The 20891-nt window shown below is 39.2% G+C and overlaps 2 protein-coding genes and 1 long non-coding RNA gene across 4 annotated transcripts in view; 2 read left to right on the forward strand and 1 right to left on the reverse strand.

The window, feature by feature from the left end:
* Positions 1-20891, forward strand: part of LOC105428003 (5'-3' exonuclease PLD3) — a 78016-nt gene that overhangs the window by 42132 nt on the left and 14993 nt on the right. The window lies entirely within an intron of this gene.
* On the reverse strand, positions 1075-20297 carry LOC105428002 (uncharacterized). Of its 2 annotated transcripts, none has more exons than XM_011640029.3 (13): positions 19596-20297; positions 12519-12619; positions 8738-8870; positions 8562-8635; positions 8217-8474; positions 7716-7818; positions 7150-7280; positions 6805-7060; positions 6659-6726; positions 6508-6582; positions 6120-6374; positions 5774-6013; positions 1075-5433 (listed from the first exon to the last, which is right to left on the reverse strand). In XM_011640029.3, the coding sequence occupies exons 2-13, from the start codon at positions 12616-12618 to the stop codon at positions 5297-5299; spliced, it is 1830 nt and encodes a 609-aa protein (XP_011638331.2). In that variant the 5' UTR covers position 12619; positions 19596-20297; the 3' UTR covers positions 1075-5296. The 2 variants fall into 2 exon arrangements, with proteins under 2 accessions (XP_011638331.2, XP_088936580.1); XM_089080454.1 differs by lacking the exon at positions 19596-20297 and adding an exon at positions 14416-14449.
* On the forward strand, positions 16297-18351 carry LOC148936111 (uncharacterized). Its single transcript, XR_016140002.1, has 2 exons — positions 16297-16772; positions 16888-18351. It is a non-coding gene; the product is annotated as an uncharacterized LOC148936111 (long non-coding RNA).

Consider the following 20891-nt stretch of genomic DNA (forward strand, 5'->3'; position numbering starts at 1 on the left):
ATTTATATATTTTTCATATAAATATGGAATTAAATTAAAGACCTCTAAAAATATTGAAAATCTTTCCTAACTCGTTTTGTTTGTCATAAACGTCATTATCCAAGTCGCAATAACAAAAATTAATAGATAAAGAGATGTTATTATTCTCATGCGACTGGACCGTCCTAGATAAAGAGGTCGAAACAATCGTAATGAAACTTAATTAATTTACTTAATTAATTAAAGCGAAAAATTCACGAAGCGCTTCTTCTTTTCCTCGATAGTTGTAAATCAGTTAATTGCGGAAACGTATCTCCGCTTAACAACTTATCTCGAGGAAAGTTTAATTTATCGGGGCTACAAACATTAACCGACATTGTTATAGTCGCTAAATCGGCGGACTTTAAATCATCTGGAATCTTGCATGCGCGAAGAAAATGAATTCGCTGCAGTCACGCGAATTGCCGTTACGTGCCAAGATCGGCCGAATGAATTACTATTTCTTTCACGGAATAAATCAGCTGGGTGCAAAAATTAGCTACCATTAAAATGCGCGAGATACAAATATACATACACTTCTCTTTATACGCGCCCGTGGCTATAGTTGGTAATTTCATTATACTTACGTTCCACATCCCTCCACGTATCAAGCTGCCCCCGCAATTATTCCTTGGTTTTATCCGGATCCTTAGAAATTGCACGCGTCATAGATACGCAAATATATCCGAATGATGTTTATTCCTTTCAAGTTTTGATTTCTCGATAATTCACGTCAGCGAAAGTTGCACGAAAAATATGATTCAAATTTATTTTACGTTAACTGACGTTGAGAAAATTAATAGAGAAATCTAACAAATTGAAAATTAGACCTTGACACGACGATCGATGGAGATAACGTCGATTCTCGATGGCTCAATATATTTCAATATCTTTCGTTCGTTTTGTGATACTAATTGTAATACTAATTGTACCATATTCGGTGGGAAATGATTTGACAATAACGATTATATGACGTGCAACGCTATCGATCATACAATTAAAGTTAGAAGCATCGGAGAAGTGAAGGCAGTAAAGTTGAAGCTCGACCGACACAGGTGTTGGCAATAATCTTTTTATTTATTAAGAAAAATCTCCCTGTTATATTAGCGTCGTTGAGTAAGTACCGTGTCAGTTTCGCGCGAGGATAAACATATCTCGGCGTAGTTTGTTCTCGCATCATTCCGCACGCGCGTAGCAAAATAAATCGGATATCTTCTTTCTCTCTCTCTTTCTTTTTTTTTTTCTTCTGTACGAAATTGTCGTTGCGGCGAGTCGCCTTTTGGACGAGTAGTTTATCCAAGGCGCTTTACAAGGATGCCGTCGTGTAAATATCGTACAATTAAATACATCGAGGATAAATAGATCGTCGTTCCATATCCGTACGGTTTTTTTTTTTTTTTTTTTTTTCCCCAAAGAGGCTTACATCCGAACGGGGAGTGTGACTGATGCTTGCAATTATAGTTAAAAATGGCAAGAAAAGCCGCATTCAAACCGCCTTACACGCTAATATTTATAATGTAATTCATCACAGCAATAAACAAAATATACGTGTGCGCATGTGGATGTACAAAAACTCGTGAGTTATCATCTCTCCTTCGTTTCCTTCCTTCCGCGCATCTATCATCTTTCGCGCGAACGGCTTCTCGCAACCACACCACGCAGCTGCTCGCGTTTTCACGTTTTCTTATAAGTTACAGCTTATTTTAAAAGTATTAAAGTTACATCGTGTAATATCTGTTTCCGGAATTCAATATAGCCGCATGCCGGCTACATGGGGGGGAATCATCGTGTTGTTCGCGCCCTATGGGGCTGACAATTTAAATTCATGAATACACGCACGCATACAATGTGTGTTGTGTCAGTCAAATTTTGCCAAAGGAAAAAATTGTGTACGGAGACGTTTCTGGGATGGAAAGTAACCGACCGTTCATACTTTTTGTGGCTCGCATAAGGCATTAGAAATTGTATTTTTAAGGCATCGGTTGTCGTTTCTGTTTCGCATTCAAACGCGCATAAAGTAACAAGGCCTGCACTATGTCACTATTATTAGATCGAAATAGAGATATTAAACATATAGTTATACAATATAACGGAACGCTAGTACGCTGATAGTATCAGTAATGACAGATAAAATTAAACGATGACAATGAACTAGGCATCTACAGTCGAGAGTCGCTTCTTGCTCTTTCGGAGATAAAACGCTAACGATATATTTATAATGCGATAATTACAAAACTTACGTAAAATATATTCGTATCCATATGACTACATTTTCGCTTAGTGTGTGGAGTTCTGTGTGTGCGGGGGAGAGGGGTAGGATATCGCGACAGGTCGTCCTATCTGTACAAAAATAAGAATCTGTCTTCGTTATTAAATGCTCAAATATTTAATAATTCGAATCCATACACTTTCGCTCATCAACAAATCTTCTGAATTCCGGAACAGTCCATTATTTAGAAAATATATGATATATACAATAAGAAAATGCCTTTAGAGTTCAGCTTCGTTCTTTTCCCCCCCCTTTTTTTTTTCTTTCTTTCTTTTGGCTGTCGCGTCTTTGCGCCTAGATGTGATGGATATCACAGAGTTAATGGATGTAGATCCGACTAAAACGTAATAATAGAACGCGTGTCCGCGTTTCTCTACGTTGTCCTTTTCTATCGCTTTTTTTACGTTACGCGAGCACATGGCATAATATATGCAAATATCTGTGTGTGTGTGTGTGTGTGTGTGTGTAAATATACATATACATACACACATATATAATCAATAAAATTTGTTATATGTACATACTTCGGTGTGTGTGTCATTTGAGAAAAATATAAAACTATTGAGATTCACGTGATGGACCATATTCTTGGTTTCCCTTCCCCGTTCGTGATATCGTAGACTTATTACGCTATTATCTCTACTTGATACTCGAGTCAGTACAAATTTCGCGGATGTACGCATCTTTGAGTGGTTTAATTGATGTTCGAATGCTTTCGCTATCTTCACAAAGCCTGACCATTAACTCTGTAAAATTGTTAATAAAAACGTTATGCAAACGGCATCTAAATTTAATTAGCATTATCTTTTTGTCTAAAGCATTAAAAACAAAAGTTTAATAAGTTTTAATAAGGTCTGATTGTTAAAATAAATATTCGGAAACATCAAATAAACCGCAACAAAGTTCTCGCGTCCGAGTTTGCATATTGAAGTACATTATAGGGAATGTAGAGATACGATGATGATACAAATAACATTATTTGGAGTCAACCGGCTTACACGGCATAATTTGCCGCCAGATTTAAGTATCGTAAGTTAGTCGTTACGCTATCTTAATCCATGAAAAGATGATAGAAAAAAAGAAGCATGCAAAGTACACAAATATGCTGGTATTGTACATCTCGCGCACATCTCGCGCGTATCGGGCTGCCGAAAAAAATATATCACCCGGTGTTCAGAGGAGATCCTCCTCGTTGTGATATACGGTGTCCAGCGTGCGTAGGTTGAAACATGCCAATATCTGTATCCGAATTCGATACGCGTATATCATCAATGATGAATAGGGGATAACGAGATACGTGATTGATCTATTCCGACATCCACTAACTCTATGCTAGAGATACAAAAGTATTATGCTCACAACTACGCGTCTTAATGCGTCCGCGGATGCATCACACTCACCCCCCTTTGTGTCTACCGAAAATCTTAAATATTGACTGATGTCGATCGATTTATAATATTGTATAAAAAGTTTTGACAATAATTTTTGTCTTTAATTTTCCAAGTAGTGAACTAAAGCTATTGATTTTGAAATCGACAGCTGCAACAATTGTTGAAAAAGATATCAAGAGAAATCTTGTTATTGTAACTTGAAAAATTTTTAATGAACTTAGACACTTTTTAACAATATTATTTTATGTATCTCTTGACAAAGTTGAAGATATGAAATTTAGATTTTATTAAATTTTCTTAAATTTTTTCATGTAGTTTTGTTCCTCTAAATTTCATATTTATTGATTTTAGAAACTATTGCAAGATATTTTTTATCAATTTATTGCTTCTTTAAATTTCGATTCATGAGTAATGGTGCAGCATGAGTGTCGTACTTCCGCGGATCTCCTATTGCGAGGCCGATCTTGAAAAATGTTTTTGAAAATACACGCACGCATTCCCATACGATAAAATGCAATATCGTGAGCGGTATATTTGTTATACTTTTTTAGAAACAGTCTTTATACAATATCTCAATTATATTATGTACAATTATATATACTAGCTAAAAGATAAAACCTATGTCCCTTGCTATTACATTAAATCCGAGTACGAGTTCAATCTGTCGAACTTTAATTATATAATATCCCAATCTTTACTCGAAAATAATCCAATTGAAATCTCGATTACTTATACCCTGGTCGTATTTACAATAGCGCAATGGTACTTAGTAATGTACATGAGTCTTCGAGTTTACATACTCAGAAGTGGTCGTGATTCGAGGCTGTCTCATAAATTTTATATATATATATATATATATATATATACCTTCGTAATCTCAACGTATCAGGGCTAGGAAGTATTCCAAATACACACACACATATGGCGTAAATATTTGAGATGCGAAATTTCTTATTCCGTATCTCGCATGTCCTGAAGCGAATTTTTCAAGAATATCTTTTGTCTTTCTTAACCACATGTTCAACAATATTTTATACTTGAAATATATAGCTTTTGCAGGATATTTTTGTATTTGAAATACAAATATTTATGGCATTTTTACCTAGTCCTGAATATATCATCACGGTTCTTTGCTGTATAAAATTAGGCAAAAGAAAAAAACACGAGTAATAAAAAATTACCTATTCAAAACTATTTTAAGTTATTGTGATTGATCAACAATTTAGGCAGTACATTAGGTAATATGTAATAAACGTTATATCGAAAATACTAGTAGTCTAGAGTTTGGTCACCCATAGAATACTAGTCGGTAAATTACAATGGGTATCATACAATATAAAAAAATAATTCGCGAACGTATATAAGTCGCTTCGTTTCCGATTGGAAACAATCGTAATCATCAGTACGTAATTAGGCTGTTTCAACGAATGGAAATTAATATTGTCGATAATAGCTATTTAGCTGCACATTTCCCATCTCTTGCTTAATATTGACAGCTCGTCGATCGATCAATAGCTATCAAATTGTTGAGCTATATACACTTCCAGAAACACGCAATACCTGAGAATTCGTGCTGGAAATTACACAGTACCTTGACTTCTTACATAATAGCTGCAGATCATCTCAAAAGTAATACGCATAGCGCATTAATAGCGACATAAGCTGCTGCATGTAAGGTAAACAGAAGTTGAAACAACGAAGTTGTTCTCGGAGCAGTTGCTGCGCTTGATGCTTTCGTTAAATCCTCGCATACTCCTACAACAGAATAGCAAATGCTGAATATTTGTATATTTTGCTTACCCGGCATGCTTGTATTTAAATCCAACGTAGTATAATGCATCCCGAAACTATGGCAAATTGCGGCAAAATGCAGTAATTATTTCGCTGTTTCAACGAATAAGTTATTTTAATAAGATGTATTACTTCCCTCTTTTTCACTTAATTATTTTGAATATTATTATTCATCTAATTAATTTGTGCAATTTTAATAGTTCTATCTTTTAAAATTATTTATTTTAAATAGATATATAAATTGTGGAATAAATTTTCATAATTCATAATAATTTTTGTACAATATTGTATCTTTATAAATTACCTTGATTGGACAGTCTGTACGTCCATTCATCCTTGGCTTCTCTCTGACAAGCACGCGATGGCCTCGACAGCAATAGCTCTTGCTCCTGTTGCTTTTGCCTACCGCCTCTATCTCTAACGCCATCGAGAAGCATGGAAAAACAAAATGTTTGACCTGGACTGGCTGGGAATTCAAGATTCCGCTGCGACACTATCGTATACCACGTTCCTTTCTCCTCCCAGCTGCCATGACAAAAATAGGCTGCCGAAACATATCAATATATCGTTATATTTATTATATTTTTCCTTATACACATCTTTCTTACAAATTGTAAAAGATAATGAATGACAAATATTCATTTACTTACCAATCCTCTCATGTTCGCATGTGTTGCCGATTATTATTTCGGTTTGATCAGCTGACGAACAGCCTATTTGAATATTCGTATTTCTGCACTCCTCATCCTCGATGTTATCCTGCCAAGTCCGCCTTTTTGTTATCCTTGACAGCTCGCTGCGTCGCTGTCGTCTCGACACGGCGGTCGACAACGTACGCGACGGAGCAAAATCCAGGATCTTGTATCGTCCTAGGTGAGGACATCTTCTTTGATGCAAGAACGTAGCTATAGAACGAAAATAGACATGATTTGCATACGTTTTGCTGCTCGCCCACTATCCCACGATACCATGATGATGCGCGCAGAATTTCCTATATCAATATTTATGAGTGACGACGTAACATGAATTAGCACTTACTTATTAAGGTCGTATACGGCATCGTGGAGGGATCCGAGATTGAGCACGCCTCGTCTGGCATAATCGCTTTTTGATCTGCAATAAGACGGAAAAAACATTTTTTACATATTGCGTAACATTGGCTTTTAATGTCGCATATCAAAGTGCTCACCTGACTGCTGTATCTCGATGATGTGACTGTCTCTTTTGTGGAATATCATGCAAACGTAACCAATATCGCTGCAATTATAAATAAGAATAAATTCGAACAGCTGTGACGCACATTAAAAATTATAAAAAAATGAAGAGATCACTTACCAACCGCTGGTGACGTGAGCAACTAATTTCACTTTATTCCCTTGCATGTTGTCGTTCGGATATAATTTTTCCAAATTGTGACAAACGATCTTTTCTTCATAGGCAGCTTCGCCGTCGGTATCCTGCATTTGCGCCTTTACTTTCAACGTGGCGTTTTTGTTCGTAAAATGATAGTTCTTTGTACCATCGAGAGAATGCCAGTCATGGTGTTGAGTTACCCAAGCCGGATATTTGCATCTACTATGCTCCTTGTCGACTGTTAAAAAAAAAATGTAAACGTATAAAAGATAGAAAATAATTATTTTTATGGATTTTGCGAAACACATGATTTTCTGCACAATTTACCTTTAGTAAGTTTTATGGTAGGAGATCCTTCAGAAACTGTGGTTAGGCCGTTGCAAGTCGGATCGCCAGACTGAGCGAGTAAATAAATCATCTTTCCCTGATGATGAGGCTTTTCTTCGTACAGAAAACACCTAGCATAGAAATTGTTATAGAATGATTTAATCAATGATTTTTTACGAGAAATCCTTTTTCATTAATTATCATGTTCTTCCATCGACGTACATGTTTATATATACGCCTCATGGAAAGAACGAAAGACTAATAGATAATGATAATGATAATAACGGTGAAAGATGACAAATAAGTGGTTAACCATCTTTTCACCTTGCCAAGTCCGACTTGTTTTTTTACACCATAAACACCATGACATGAAATGTGACATGCTGAAACCGCAATACGTGAACATCTGGCGTACAGGTGCAATGGAACGTAAATTAGCAACTTGATGCGTGCAGTATGAGCGTATCGCGATCAAATCGCAACAGCGAAAAGACCGTTGCCGTTACGGTGTCTCTTTAGCATAATATGCTTTACACAATACACAAAATTAAAATAATATGTTTTACCTGTAGGTTTTTGCTTCTCCCAGTGTGTTTCTCTCTTTCAATGTTCCCACAAGATATTTATTTCGACCATCGTTCCAAACGGCTAGGCACTGTAATTCTTCGGCTGCAAATATAACATAAAAAATTTTAAATGTATAAAGAAGAATAAAATATTATAAAACATACTTTGAAAATTTAATTACAGGTTTTAATTCTTTTAGAGTATTTGTAAAAATATTGATCATTATCATTTGCATAAAACAATTAATACAATTTCTATTCAAACCATACAAATTTAAACAAAATTATATTCTAATAGATGTTATTTTTACAATAATAAATATAATATTACTCATGATTCCATTGAGCTCTAGACAGCCGTAACATTAATTGTTAAAAGTTGTTTGCACACCACGCGCATTTAATATATATGTTGTAAAAAATACATAATATGTAATATATTAAGCACGGGAAATTAAATCAATCCAACACTGACAATACTTTTAACAACAATCAACTTACTGTTGCTCTCGGTCCCCGCGACGTCTGGACAGGCCTGATACTTGAGCAGAAGCTTGCTCTCGTCAGTGCATTTTTCCGCGAGGCTTATAGGCATAGCGCACTCGGCGTAACCCCGATTGTACGTGAATGTGAACGACGCTCCGTTGAATGGGCAAGCTATCGACTTCGAGTTTATACGGAACATCGAAAAGAGCGTATCGTCCGAGGTAATCATCCCACACATCTCTTCCAACGACTTTCGATGCTGGTCGCACCAACCTGGAAAAATCATTGTTGTTAATTTTATGTTTAATTTTTAGCTTTATACTTAATCTTAATGTAAATCTAAATGCCGAATTAACGTACCTTCGCGATATTGTATAACATTTTCATGACGTCCATTGATGATCATACATTGGTAACAGTTCTCGCCATCATTGCTGAAGCAATGAGCAGAATTTCCATTATTAATCGTAAGTCGAGTAGTCGATGTATTTTTTACATTTTTATGTTTTTCTCGATTAAAATAAGCAGATACTTACTAAACGATATATTTGTCGTCGGTTCTTTCGACGCATGTTCGATCTCCGAAAACGGTTGTATTTATAACGACTGCAGACTGCTTGCCGTACTGAAACCATTCTCCTGACCAGCTCGATGGAAACTCGCAAGATCCTAAAATATGACAAACTTCAATTTTTCCGCGCTAATTTTGATGATATTCTTTAATAAATTTAAAATCTTTAAATTATATTCTTCTTAAGAAAAACTTTTTAGTGGTATTAAAACTTAACAATATAGTTTTAATTTAAACCTTATACATTAAAATTTTATTAAAATCCGAAATAACTCAAACAAAAAAAAAATAAAAAATATATTTTTATTTCATATCTCCAAAATTATCACATATAATATTTTATATTATAACATAAATCTCATGTTACGAATATTTCTGTACAAGAGCTCAAAAATAGAGATAATCTCGCTGCCAAGGTTTATTATCATTTCGTTTTATTCGTTAAAAAATATGTTGTAAATAGTAAATGTAACCCAATTGTAAATTTATTCATCGAAAGGAATTCTTTCTCGTTAAAAATCAGTTGCCTTTTAATCAGGGCGTTTACGTTTATTCAGGTGAAGAATTCGAAAGAGAGCGAAGAGACTCGCTTGATTGAGAGAATTAAGAGGGTCCACGTGGTTTTCGTCGGGGCTTTCATTAAGAGGCGCGGACGATTAGAAAATTGCTATCGGACCCAATGCAACACGATTACTGCGGTCAGGGCGTGAGAGTCAGATGATGAAGAAAGGGGACTACCGCGCGTCGCGTCGCGTTACGTTGCGTTGCGTTGCGTTGAGTTGCGTTACGTTGCGTTGTGTGCGTGGCGAAGCGACGAGCAACGCTCGGAATGCGCGAGCTAGAAAAAAAAAAAGAGAGAGAGAAGAAGTTAACGACACGCGGGCCGTGTTGCCCGTCAATTTTCCCAGCCTTCGTCGCCTGTTTATCTTAGTCACCGGCCGCCAAGCGACGCTATTTAGCGAGTTCTAGTGAAAAGTTGCCAGACAGGACGAGAATGCTCCAGCGGAAAGTTTTCAGACGTATGCGGCAAACTGGAGCAAAACTCGATGTGAATGATCGAATGCTTAGGATTTGAAATGGGGAAAAAAATACCATGCGACTTTTTGAACATTTTAATTGTGAAGCTATTTCGTCGACTGTCTCACAATCGGTATGACAGCTCTATTTCTGAGACATTCCGACGAAATATATTTGTGATAAATACACAGCATTTTATCATAATGCTTATAATAAATTTTCGAGATTGAGTATTTGAGCTTCAAGCGTGGAATATGAATGTCCGGGCTTAAAGTTAATAATAGTATCAGCCTGCCTTTCGAACGTAAATCAATTTTAAGAAATGGAATTATTAAGCCGTTCATGTGTGCATGGGGAGTTCTTTATAAAATATTCTTATAGACCGTGGTCCCGCGAGGCTGAGTAATAAATGCCCTTGCGGAACGAAGGGTTAAGGTCCGTTCGGCAGTGCGGTATATTTACCGGCTCGCGATGTTTAGTGCGTTCGATCGAACGTGCGTACGTTTCGGGGTGGTTGCTTGCTCGGCAGCGCGAGCGAATGTCAGAAATAGCCGGGAAGAGGGCGGAGGTACGGAGGGTGCGCGAAGGGAAATGGGATACACACGCGACAACGTCTACGGGGTGTCCCAGAACCGATCCAGCCTTTAATATTAATGACGAGCACGTCGACGAAAATGGAGTCGGTGTTTCCCGAGGGGGATGTAGGAGGCCATTACCCGTAACAGTCGACATAAGTCATCTCTAATTAGAGTTCTAAAGTGTTCGAACGTCAGAAAGGTAGCGTGGTGGTTGCTTGAACGTTTCAAATAAACATCGAACCACCGCCGGTTACTCGGGATTTTCTAAATACACAAGAAAGAGACAAGGTCTCGTCTCGCGTAGGATCGCCTGGATCGTAATTCGAAAACGTTAACTCGCCATCGCTTCAGCTCGGAGGAAAATTGACTCCGATGAGGGTTCTCAGACACCTTGTATGCTGGACGGTACGCGCACGTGCACCGCGCGCGAACCGAGCAGCCAGCAACGTGGAGCACGGGGAGAACAGAGGAAAAGGGGGCGAGAGGAAGAGCGCGTCGACCGTTTTAGACACGCATCTTTCGTCGAAGGAACATCATTTATCTCGACGTGCTCGGAAGAGGGGGCACGAGAGGGTGACGTTCCGCCCTCTCGCCCCCTTCCCCCCCCCCTCTCTCTCTCTCTCTCTCTAGCGATCGTCTTCGGGAAGAAGCGGCGACAGATACCGCGAACGCGCGGACAGCCGCTCGACAGGCGGCGGTTGGTGGCTTGCGTGACGGTTTTGTGCGTCTCCGCTCTCTTTAACAGCTCTTTTTGAGAGAGGCCCGGCGAGAGCGAGGCGCGAAGCCGTAGAAAAGCGGGGGGGAAGACCATCTCACCACTCGTTAACGAGCTAACGAGCGCGCGAGTAACGCGCGGCGCGAACGAGAGCGCGAGTCCCGCGCGCGCGAAGAGACCGAATCGGATGAGACCGAATGGAGACGCGAGGAAACGCAACGAGACGACTTAACCGACGGGGGAAACGTGACGAATGGGCTTCCTCGTGGCGGAAATGGAGTGTCCAAGTTCCCGCATTTAAATATCCTCCTTTTATGCAATGTGTGTTAAACGCGCTCCTCGTGCACGTGGCGACGTTTCTTTGTGAAACCGAGACGAGTCACCCCTAACGAGAAATGTCGGGAGGCGTTCCTCCCGAGCTGCGGCATGTTATTAAGAAAAGGGTTATTTTTTTGCGCGTTTCTCCTGGCGGGTAAATAGATAACTCCGAGCTCATTTTTCGGTCACTTCTCAGATGTAATTTCACGTTGGGAAGTTCTTGATTGAAACGTGACTCCGTCGTTCCATCTGGCATTAGAATTTGAAAAGCTGATGAAATGATAAAAGAACATCGATCGTCCGCCTGCCGAATTAAATTTCAGTAGGAAATAAATCATTCGCTCTTAAATAGAAAATATTTCCCATTTATCAAATTCATTTATTTCTGAATACCGTGAAATTTGCCGTGACATTTTTACGCAGGCGAATTTAATAAAAACGTTCCAATGATTAATTCAACTTCATATTTTTTTATCATATCAGCGGGGGTGGTAAAAAAATATATATATATAAATAATAAAGCATTCAAATTTCGTATTAATATAAATTTCAGAGAATAATTATCGAAATAACTTTTGCGAATTTTCATATACAATATTTTTCTCCTCGCGTCTTTTTAATATATATTTCTAAAAGAGAGAAGCAGAAGATAGTAAAGTAGTAGTAGTACATATTCTACAGTATCGCTTCTTAGAAACGGTAACGTTAACAATTTATGTTACTTCATCGTATGTTGACTCGGTGACTTCACTCGATAATACCGCACTTAGCGACAGATCTTAACGCACAGGGGCCTTTAACATTCTTTAAGGTGATAGTAAACATCAAGATACGCCCCGGCATGCGAGGAGAGGAGTATGACAAAGTGGCGTTCAAGGGCGCTCGTATGGACGAATAGACGTAATTATTTGCTGTTCCCTCATTGTTCGCGTATTATCGAAGACGGCGAATGTATATACACGACTCTCGCTCGACGATCGCACGTGCACATGTACATCCCCCCCCCCCCACACACACATACATTATTTTATATATATATATATATATATATATATACACACATACATACATATATATTTACACGCAGCAAACTCTCGGCCGGTTCGTAGGTGACTCACCGTTTGCGGAGGGTAAATCGACCAATGGTAGTATCAGCAGCACCAACACCGATACAGGGGCGTGGATCCCTTTTCGGCGCGGGAATGTCGGTTCCTGCATCCTGGAAAATGTACGCACACTTTCATTATACATTAGCGTTGAATTATGCAGGACGGTCGGTGCGCGAATTTCTGGCGCGGGCAGCGCGCGAGTACCTGTCGAAATATCTTATTTTCCTCAAAGCGGAGAAGCCGCGAGCATTATTATTGAGCATAATTGTAAATTTCAGTCGGTATACAAAATAACGCTTCAGACGACAGATATACGCGATACGCTTATCATCGACACGTTCAAATTGAAATTGAAACGATTCATTGTCATATCGAGCTACTATATGTGAAGTTATGTAGCAACTTCGTTGCAATTAATCCAATTATTGTTATTATTCGTCACGAAAAATGGTTCGACTCGAATGAATTATAAATGTGAAGGATTTTGAGATGTGACAGGAAATTGAATTATAATTCTTTTTCTTAGCTTTGCTTGATATCTCTTCGTATTTAGAATAGCGATATTAAAATTTTTTTCGAGTTTACTTTATGAGCGAATTACGTATGAAATGAAGCACAGAAAATATAAATTATATGTCCGACAAAATGTTATATTATTAGAATTAAAATGGAAAAGAAATGAGAGATAATCTGACGTGGTCAATAATGCCGAATGAGACGGCGCGAATGTTAAAAGTAGATCGGTATGCAAGTAATATAAAGTAGCACGAACCACGTGTCTTCGTGACGATAAAACACGAAGTACGTACAGTGGGGATGGAAAAAGTGGTGATAGATAACTCGAGGTATAGAATAGATAAGATAAGTAGATTAAGCTTATTTACCTCGAGGCAAATGCCTTGAGAAAATACAAAAGAATCTAAGATAAAATATAAAGACAGTCTGTCGACGAACTGAAATATAACTGCACTGATTTACAAAGAGACTGTAACAAAAAAAAAATAGATAGAAATTAATAAAATAGAAAAAAATAATAAATAAAAAAAAATTGGGACTAAGCATATATATGATTTTAATTAATAGACAAATAGATAAAAAGATAGGTTTATTACATTCAAAACGTATATCGTCAATATCAAGAGGACAATTAAATTATTCATTAATCAACTCAGTGTTTGATGTATTGATCTCATAGATACCGCGCGATCTTCTGAATTATTCCGCGCTTATCATATTTGATTCGTTTCATCAAATTTGTTCGGATACGATTCGCTCGATTCAATCAATGTCTCGAAATAAGGACAATCTATTGCGTTTTAACAAAATTCTTGCGACCATCCTCTATGTCAATAAATATAACTACCCTTATATTTACATTCGCAAATAACGTCGCTTGGTTCGATATAAAAAAAAAAAAAAAAATTGACGACATCATGGTGATGCATGAAAAATACCAGTGTGCCACATCATGTCTGTATTGTAAATGAATCATTTATGCTCGATAAAATCAATATCTCGAAAAGAGGACGACCAGTCGCGTTTCTATGAATTAAAGGGACGTGTGTCGCGTGGGACGCGCACACGGCATCTCGTGTAATAGTTTTTCGTTCCACGATTTGGGAAATCTCCCTTATGTTCGTCGTCGGTAAAGCTGACTATGTCACGCTATGTGCTCATGGGTATCGAAACTTAATCAATTGCCGGGATGAGATCAATACGTTGGAACGAGCTAATCCCGGTCTTCTGTGACTTGCAGATTAAAGGTCCTATTCGCTGTACAAAAACACTTCCGGGACGAAAGGTCAATTGATATAAGAAATACAAAGATTCTCTACAGTCACAGAGAATAATAATGAGAATAAGCGTGAAAGTGAATGCGCTAATTGCCTTGATTTTGCAAAATCACCTGCGAGTGTGCTTGACCTCAGACGTCACCCCGATGATACAGCCGGTAATTGTACACCAATTAATCACACTTCCACTATAATATCTTTATCTATATATATATATATATATATATATATATATATTTAAATATATACATACACCTACATACGCACACACACTCGAAGTTCCAACGAGATACGATAAGAGAACGACCGTCCCGTAAAAAAGCAGAACGTATTGTTATATCCGCACATTTCCTCTCCCCGTTCCGATCACATCGACTCCACGGAGGATCGAAAATCTACCTTATGAGCTCGGAGGCTCGGAGGAGGTACTCCTCGAGAGTCGAGGAACTCCTCCGCGTTATCTTATCGCGCGCGATATATCGAGACGCTTTCCGCGTCGCGAGAGGATTCCCGCCAGCCAGCCGCGTATCGGTACTCCTCGCGATCGCCTCGGTAACCGGAAGCCGGGGTGTCCAGAGCGGAAAAGGGTGAAGAGACGCGACGAAAATGCGAAACGCACCGCCGCCGGCTGTCAGCGCGACGGAATGGGAACGATTCGGCCGCGCGGGGCTGCGTCGGCGACCGTCGGCTATAGATGTGGGGTAAGCATCCCCGGCTTGGTTGCCGCGGCGGCAGGCAGGCTAGAGACGCGGCGACGAGCGTCCACGTACGTATCGCCACGTGAATGAAAAGAACGGCGGCTGCATTATTTAACAGGGTACACGTGTACCACTCTGCTTTGTTGCGACGTGACGCGAACGCGCTTCCTCCTCCGAGACGCGTGAGCCGCCGTCGTAGCCCATATTCGCATCCGCGGTTGTTTTTTTTTTCTTTTTTTTTTTTCGCGCACTAGTTTCGTACAGTATTGAACAGACCGGAAGTTTCGAGCGAATGATTTCCGCAGAGGAGACTCGTGCTTTTCTATGCCCCGTGCGTCATCCCGACTCCTCTCTGTTCCTCAAACCGATGACGAGTACAATGTCAATAAACGTGTCGAGAGGCCTTATCGGTCGCGATGATCCAACTTCATTTACTCATTCTCACGATGAAATAAAGAAGTCATTCGACTTTATTCCGACAAAGGACTCGAACGCCTTCAGAAATACATTCTTCAAACATTTTAACAAACGGATCTTGAAAAAAAAAAAAACAATGTAATTTTCGTTAAGATGACATTTACTTAATGTCTATTGGAAAACGATCTCTCTCTCTCTCTCTCTCTTTCTCTCTCTCTCTCTCTCTCTCTCTCTCTCTCTCTCTCTCTCTCTCTCTCTACCATTTTTCATTATCGCTAAAGTTCCATTCGCGAAACTCTTTAATGATACAATAATGTCCTTTCGGTATTGAATTATTCCGTAACTACCGGTGTCTCAGCATCGAAGCAATCGCCATTATTCTTGCCTATCCTAAAGCGACCGTGGCTGAAACGACATTCGATAGCGGTGGGAGAGTCTGTATTACAGGTAGGTACTATAATTCTGAAAGGGACAACGAATCGCTAATCATAGTTATTCAACTTCGAGCTATCGAGCATGATTAAGCGTTTGTGCCAACGAACGGACAAATCTATTTTCTTCTCCGAACGCATTGCGTGTGTGATAAAACGCGCCATTAGCTTTTCCGAAATAGATCTATTTTAGATCGGTTTCATCACTAAAGTCAACGTACGTAATGATCTACGATAACCCCGTGTGTATCTCTTTGCGGTTAATCAGCGAGAGCGGACAATTGAAATTATCAATTCGTTTATTATTTAAAGCGAATGTGATCGGACGTATCTCTATCACGTTGGATAGTAATTTTGAGTAAAGTAACAGAAGCAAATTGTAGCATCTATATAAAAAATATTGATAGACAAATTATAAAAACAAAAAGGAAGCGATGGAAGTATAATGGCGCTAGCTAATAATAGAAACTTCTATCTCTTCCTTATATTTCGTTTATAACATTTTTTATACAGGTGTTACAACTCGTTCCTGTTACTTTTAATTCCAGTTTCCCCTATTTAATATGTTTTTTATATCTGCGAAAAGACGGGTCACAAAGAATTGACGCGTGGATGGATACTGTGTAATACAGCGATAATATTACAAATCCCCCCCCCCTCTCTCTCTCTCTCTCTCTCTCTCTCTCTCTCTCTCTCAGAAACGCACGTTTCGTGATACGCGACGGATCGAATTCTCTTCTGTTTAGCGAGACTCGCACGTTGGATGTTACCACGTTGCATTATATTTATCTTAAATGCGATCCAGTTATTGATCTCTAAGATTAGGCCCTGGCTGGCCATTGAACAAATAAAAAGTAAAGTAAATAAATGCCAGACGATCCGCTTCAGTTTCATGATCACGTAATGCTCACGATTATATCTCAGGTAGAATATCGTCCGTTCTCTCTTTTATCACGCTGATTCACCATTCGAGATCAGCGATGATAAACGCAGCGAGACGTGTCTTTTTTTTTTCTTATATTTTCTTTTTACGTTTCAGATAACGAACGAGGGCTATTTGGCTTGCGGTTGGCTCGAAAAAGCAAACATCATTCTTTTGTTAAAAAATCGTTCCGCCACCGTTGCTATCATTAATGTGCGCCCTTACCGCTCGATATGTACGAATCGAGCTTTCGATTCTAGGAATAGCTGTGATGACCATTTATCATATCAAACTGGCTTCCCCCAGTCACGGTCACATTAGATTCCAATTAGGGTGCGATCGATGATGACCTTTGACATTCAAAATTTTATGTAGCGTGCTATTCGCGCTGGTACACTTTGCGAAATGGCATCTCTCTCAAAGTACATATTCGATTATTGATAGAAATAATAATTACGATGTAATTTAACTGATTAAATAATTCAGATATCGATGATAATAGAAATTGTAATGCGAATTAATTAATTACATCGAACACAATAATGACAATAATAAATGATAGTTGCGTGTAGCGAGCTGCTGTTGGCAGAGAGGGAGAATAGAATAGAAAGTTTTTAGGAAGGTATTTAACGGGATACATTTTTATGAAAATTTTTTCGTGGCTATCGCTGCGACGACACGAGATTAACTTCAATAACACCGCGCAGATACAATAAATTTCGTCACGTTGATTATTTAAATCCTAAGAACTTGCATACAAAACAATAAATTATGCCCGCATATCAGAAAATTAGTCGTAATTCATCGAGCTTCTGCCGACGCAAAAGAAAAAATGAAAAAGAAGAAAAAAAAAAGATATCCCAGGACGAAGATGCTCGATGATCTCAGGTACTACCTCCTGGTACCCTCAGAATGACCTCAGGAAACAGATTGGGAAGAGAAAACTAGTACCCGAAACATGGGACAAAAGGCAACCGCGAAGTCGAGCCGGTTGCACCGACGTCGGTTAGCCTTTAATCTCTCCTCTGTATCTTTATTATAGCTGCGATTGTACGATGAGGAGGATTGTATGTAATAGGGGGAAAAGGATATCGCTGGCCGATTGAATAGCCAATCAAAGCGATCGATACAGCTGATCAACCCCATGGGACGCTTGTACTTTACGACATTAAATCTGCCCTTCTTAGTTACAGTTTGGCACATTTCTCGCTCTTTCAGTTTGTCTCTTTCTCCAAAGAGAAAGTTGAGAACAAAAGATATAAAAAGTGCCGTTAAAAAAGTCTGAAGCTATATTATTTAAATCAGAAATAATCAGGCTTATTTTTCTTTTTGAAATCAGTTCTGTTTAGATGTAGTTTACAGTTTTTGTATCCTAAGTGTTTTTGATGTCTACAATTTATTTTCAATTTTTGCATTTTTTATTTTCCACGCATTTAGGAATTTTATTTTTCTTTAGTAAAAATTTGATTAAATTATTTTTCTTATATTTTTTTTACATTTAACAAATATCTTTATAATAAAGAATGTCTATAATCTGTCTATAATTATAATTTCAACAGAATAAAAAAATATAAAATCTTATCAATTATTTTTTGTAAATCATTATCATTCGTATTAATTAATTCCTTAGATTTTTTAAATACTTTTTTAATATTTTTTAAAATTATTTTTTTTTTAATTATTTTACACTCAAAAATGATTCACATCTTGATATTTTACTGAAGAAAATAAATTAAAAATTTTCAAAATTAAAAATCCGAAATATTTTATGTTTTGTTTCATTTATAACGATAAAAAATTTAAAGGCAACTAAAAGAAATAGAATTATTAATTTTACTTGTAAAGAGAAATTTATATCTATTATATATTTTGTATGATATTTTTATAAGACTAGTTTATAAGACTAGATTTATTTCAAATTATATCTGAGAGCTATAAATATTTTTATAAGACTAGTTTATATTTCAAATTATATTTGAGATGCTATAAATTATTTCTAGCTGCTGTTTATAAATAATTTCAATGCTTTCAATAGCAAATTAAATTCTCTCAAATTTGTAAAGCTTTTGTAGCGAAATCTATATTTCGTGCCGTGCGGTGTACCTCAAACATGGGCCGAATCGACGTTTACTTCAAAATGATATTCTTCGTGTCCCACGCTAAAGGGTGTTTAACCCTTAGGTTAACCAAATTTTCTTTCATCATCTATAGACAAGACTATCATCTATCAAGTTCGCGGACTCACTAAGTCAGGGATTGACCATCCGTGTAATCGGCTTTTAATCTTTCCTTTTTCTTTTTACTTTTGTCGGCACTACAGCTAAAGTTACCACAAATGGAAAAAAAAACTTTCTTGTAGAAAATATAACCTTTCTAGCCGAACTTTCTTTTCTTTTTGAAAACGTGTTCCTTTCGATGTTAGTACAGAAAACATAGGAGGAAAGAAGCGGCTAGTTAAAACAGACCTTCGGGATAATGATCAAAGAGTGGGCGGGGGGGGGGGGGAGGAGCGGCCGTCAACTGGAGGCTGATCTCGGCGAAGATCTTGACTCCGACGAATAAAGCCTGATACTCTGGCTTTAAGCGAAACTTAAAATTTTAAATTTGTTGTATATATACCAAAAGCAAAGGCGAAACTTAAATCTTAATAAGATAAGCACGAGTTAAAGCGCTCTAAAGATAATTTGCCTTGGTGAGGCAAATTTAAAATCTCGTTCAAAACCGAAATAACGTTGGTGCAACCGAGACTTAAATCGCGGAGGCCGCTGGATGACAAACTCGCACGACGAGTTTCTCGAGGAGAAGCGAGAACTGGCGAGACTAACCTTTACGCTGGCTAGTATCCGTCACCGTGGCGAAGGTAGCACCCCGTGGAAGCAATCACATGATGCACTAACAACGAACGCACAGCACGGTCGCTCCGTCGTTGCCGGGTTGAATCCGTCGACGGGGCATCGGTCGGGACGCCGCCGCGCGATCCGTATCGGCCTCGGCACGAAAGTGACAGAAGGGAACGTAATACGGGACGGTCCTTCGCGAGTGGCCAGGGCGCCTCTCTCTCGCTCTTTCTCTCGCCTGTCTGTCCTTCGCTCCCTTTCCTGCTCCCTCCGTCTCGCTTTCACCTCCTTCCTTTTTTTCCACGCGTCTCGTTCCCACCTTCTCCTCGGCGGAGGTGTCCTGACGGCGTCAAGGTGTACGGGAGCGTAACGAGGCGATCCCGCGAATGTGCGGCGGCGAACGCGGACGCGAGCGCGACAACACCAGGCACGCGGGGGGGAAGAGGCGAGGGAGGGAAACGCCTGTCGCGATCCCGCGACGTTCCGCGTACGGCGATCTCTGGAATGCGAGGGACGTACGGATCCGATGGACTCCACGGTACGCCCATGCGGCGTCGTCGTCGTCGTCGTCGTCGTTGTCGACGTCGTCTCCGGCGGCGGCGACGGCGGAGCGGAGTGGAGCGGAGCGGAGCGGCGGCACAGCGAGGCAGGGTAACAATGGCGGCGTACGACGTGCGCGAACGTGTGTGTATGGAAAGGGGGACGGGGAGGGGGGCGGGGAGACAGCGGCGACACTAGATGTCGCGACGAGATGGCAAACGCACACTTCCCGAGAAAACTCGGAGCACTGACTGAATCGTGCGACGTCTCAGCTTGATGCTTTTCTGTCGATTCGAAATCAACGGTAGCCAATCGCACGAGGAAAAAAAAGGAGACCTCTGCCCTTCGCCGCGTCTCTCTGCCAATCCTCGAGGAGTCCTGCCCTTTTTTCCTTTTTCGCGACAAAAAATCCTCCCCCGAGAACGATTCTCGTTTTATCTTGTTAGGAATATCCTCGTTTTCCTTTGTTCTCTGTAGTTTATAACGTGTTCCGTTAATTTTTAGGGCTCTGAACAAACGCCGTCGGCATCGGTTACGATTATATTACATGGTTTATGTAGTTTCGCATTAGATCGCTCGAAAATGGCAAAAATGGGTCGTTCGTTCTTGGAACGATAAATTAAGAAGGCGAGGGAGCAGCGTTCTCGAATACATGTATACCGACGCGTCTAGGATACTTTGCCGTCCGCGCGCTCGAGAGGGCGACAGCGGAAAAGGCAGTCCTTGAATTCCTCTCAACATCGA

This window comes from Pogonomyrmex barbatus, unplaced genomic scaffold (genome assembly GCF_055798465.1).
Source record: "Pogonomyrmex barbatus isolate J1 unplaced genomic scaffold, ASM5579846v1 scaffold3, whole genome shotgun sequence".
Lineage (NCBI taxonomy): Eukaryota > Metazoa > Arthropoda > Insecta > Hymenoptera > Formicidae > Pogonomyrmex > Pogonomyrmex barbatus.

Excerpts from the sequence above, each read along its gene's own strand:
- LOC105428002 (XM_011640029.3), bottom strand. The coding sequence starts at position 12,618 with ATGCAGGAACCGACATTCCCGCGCCGAAAAGGGATCCACGCCCCTGTA. Across the intron at positions 7,819-8,216 it reads CGCGGGGACCGAGAGCAACA|CCGAAGAATTACAGTGCCTA; the intron begins GTAAGTTGATTG and ends TTATATTTGCAG. Across the intron at positions 6,583-6,658 it reads CATCGAGATACAGCAGTCAG|ATCAAAAAGCGATTATGCCA; the intron begins GTGAGCACTTTG and ends GTCTTATTGCAG.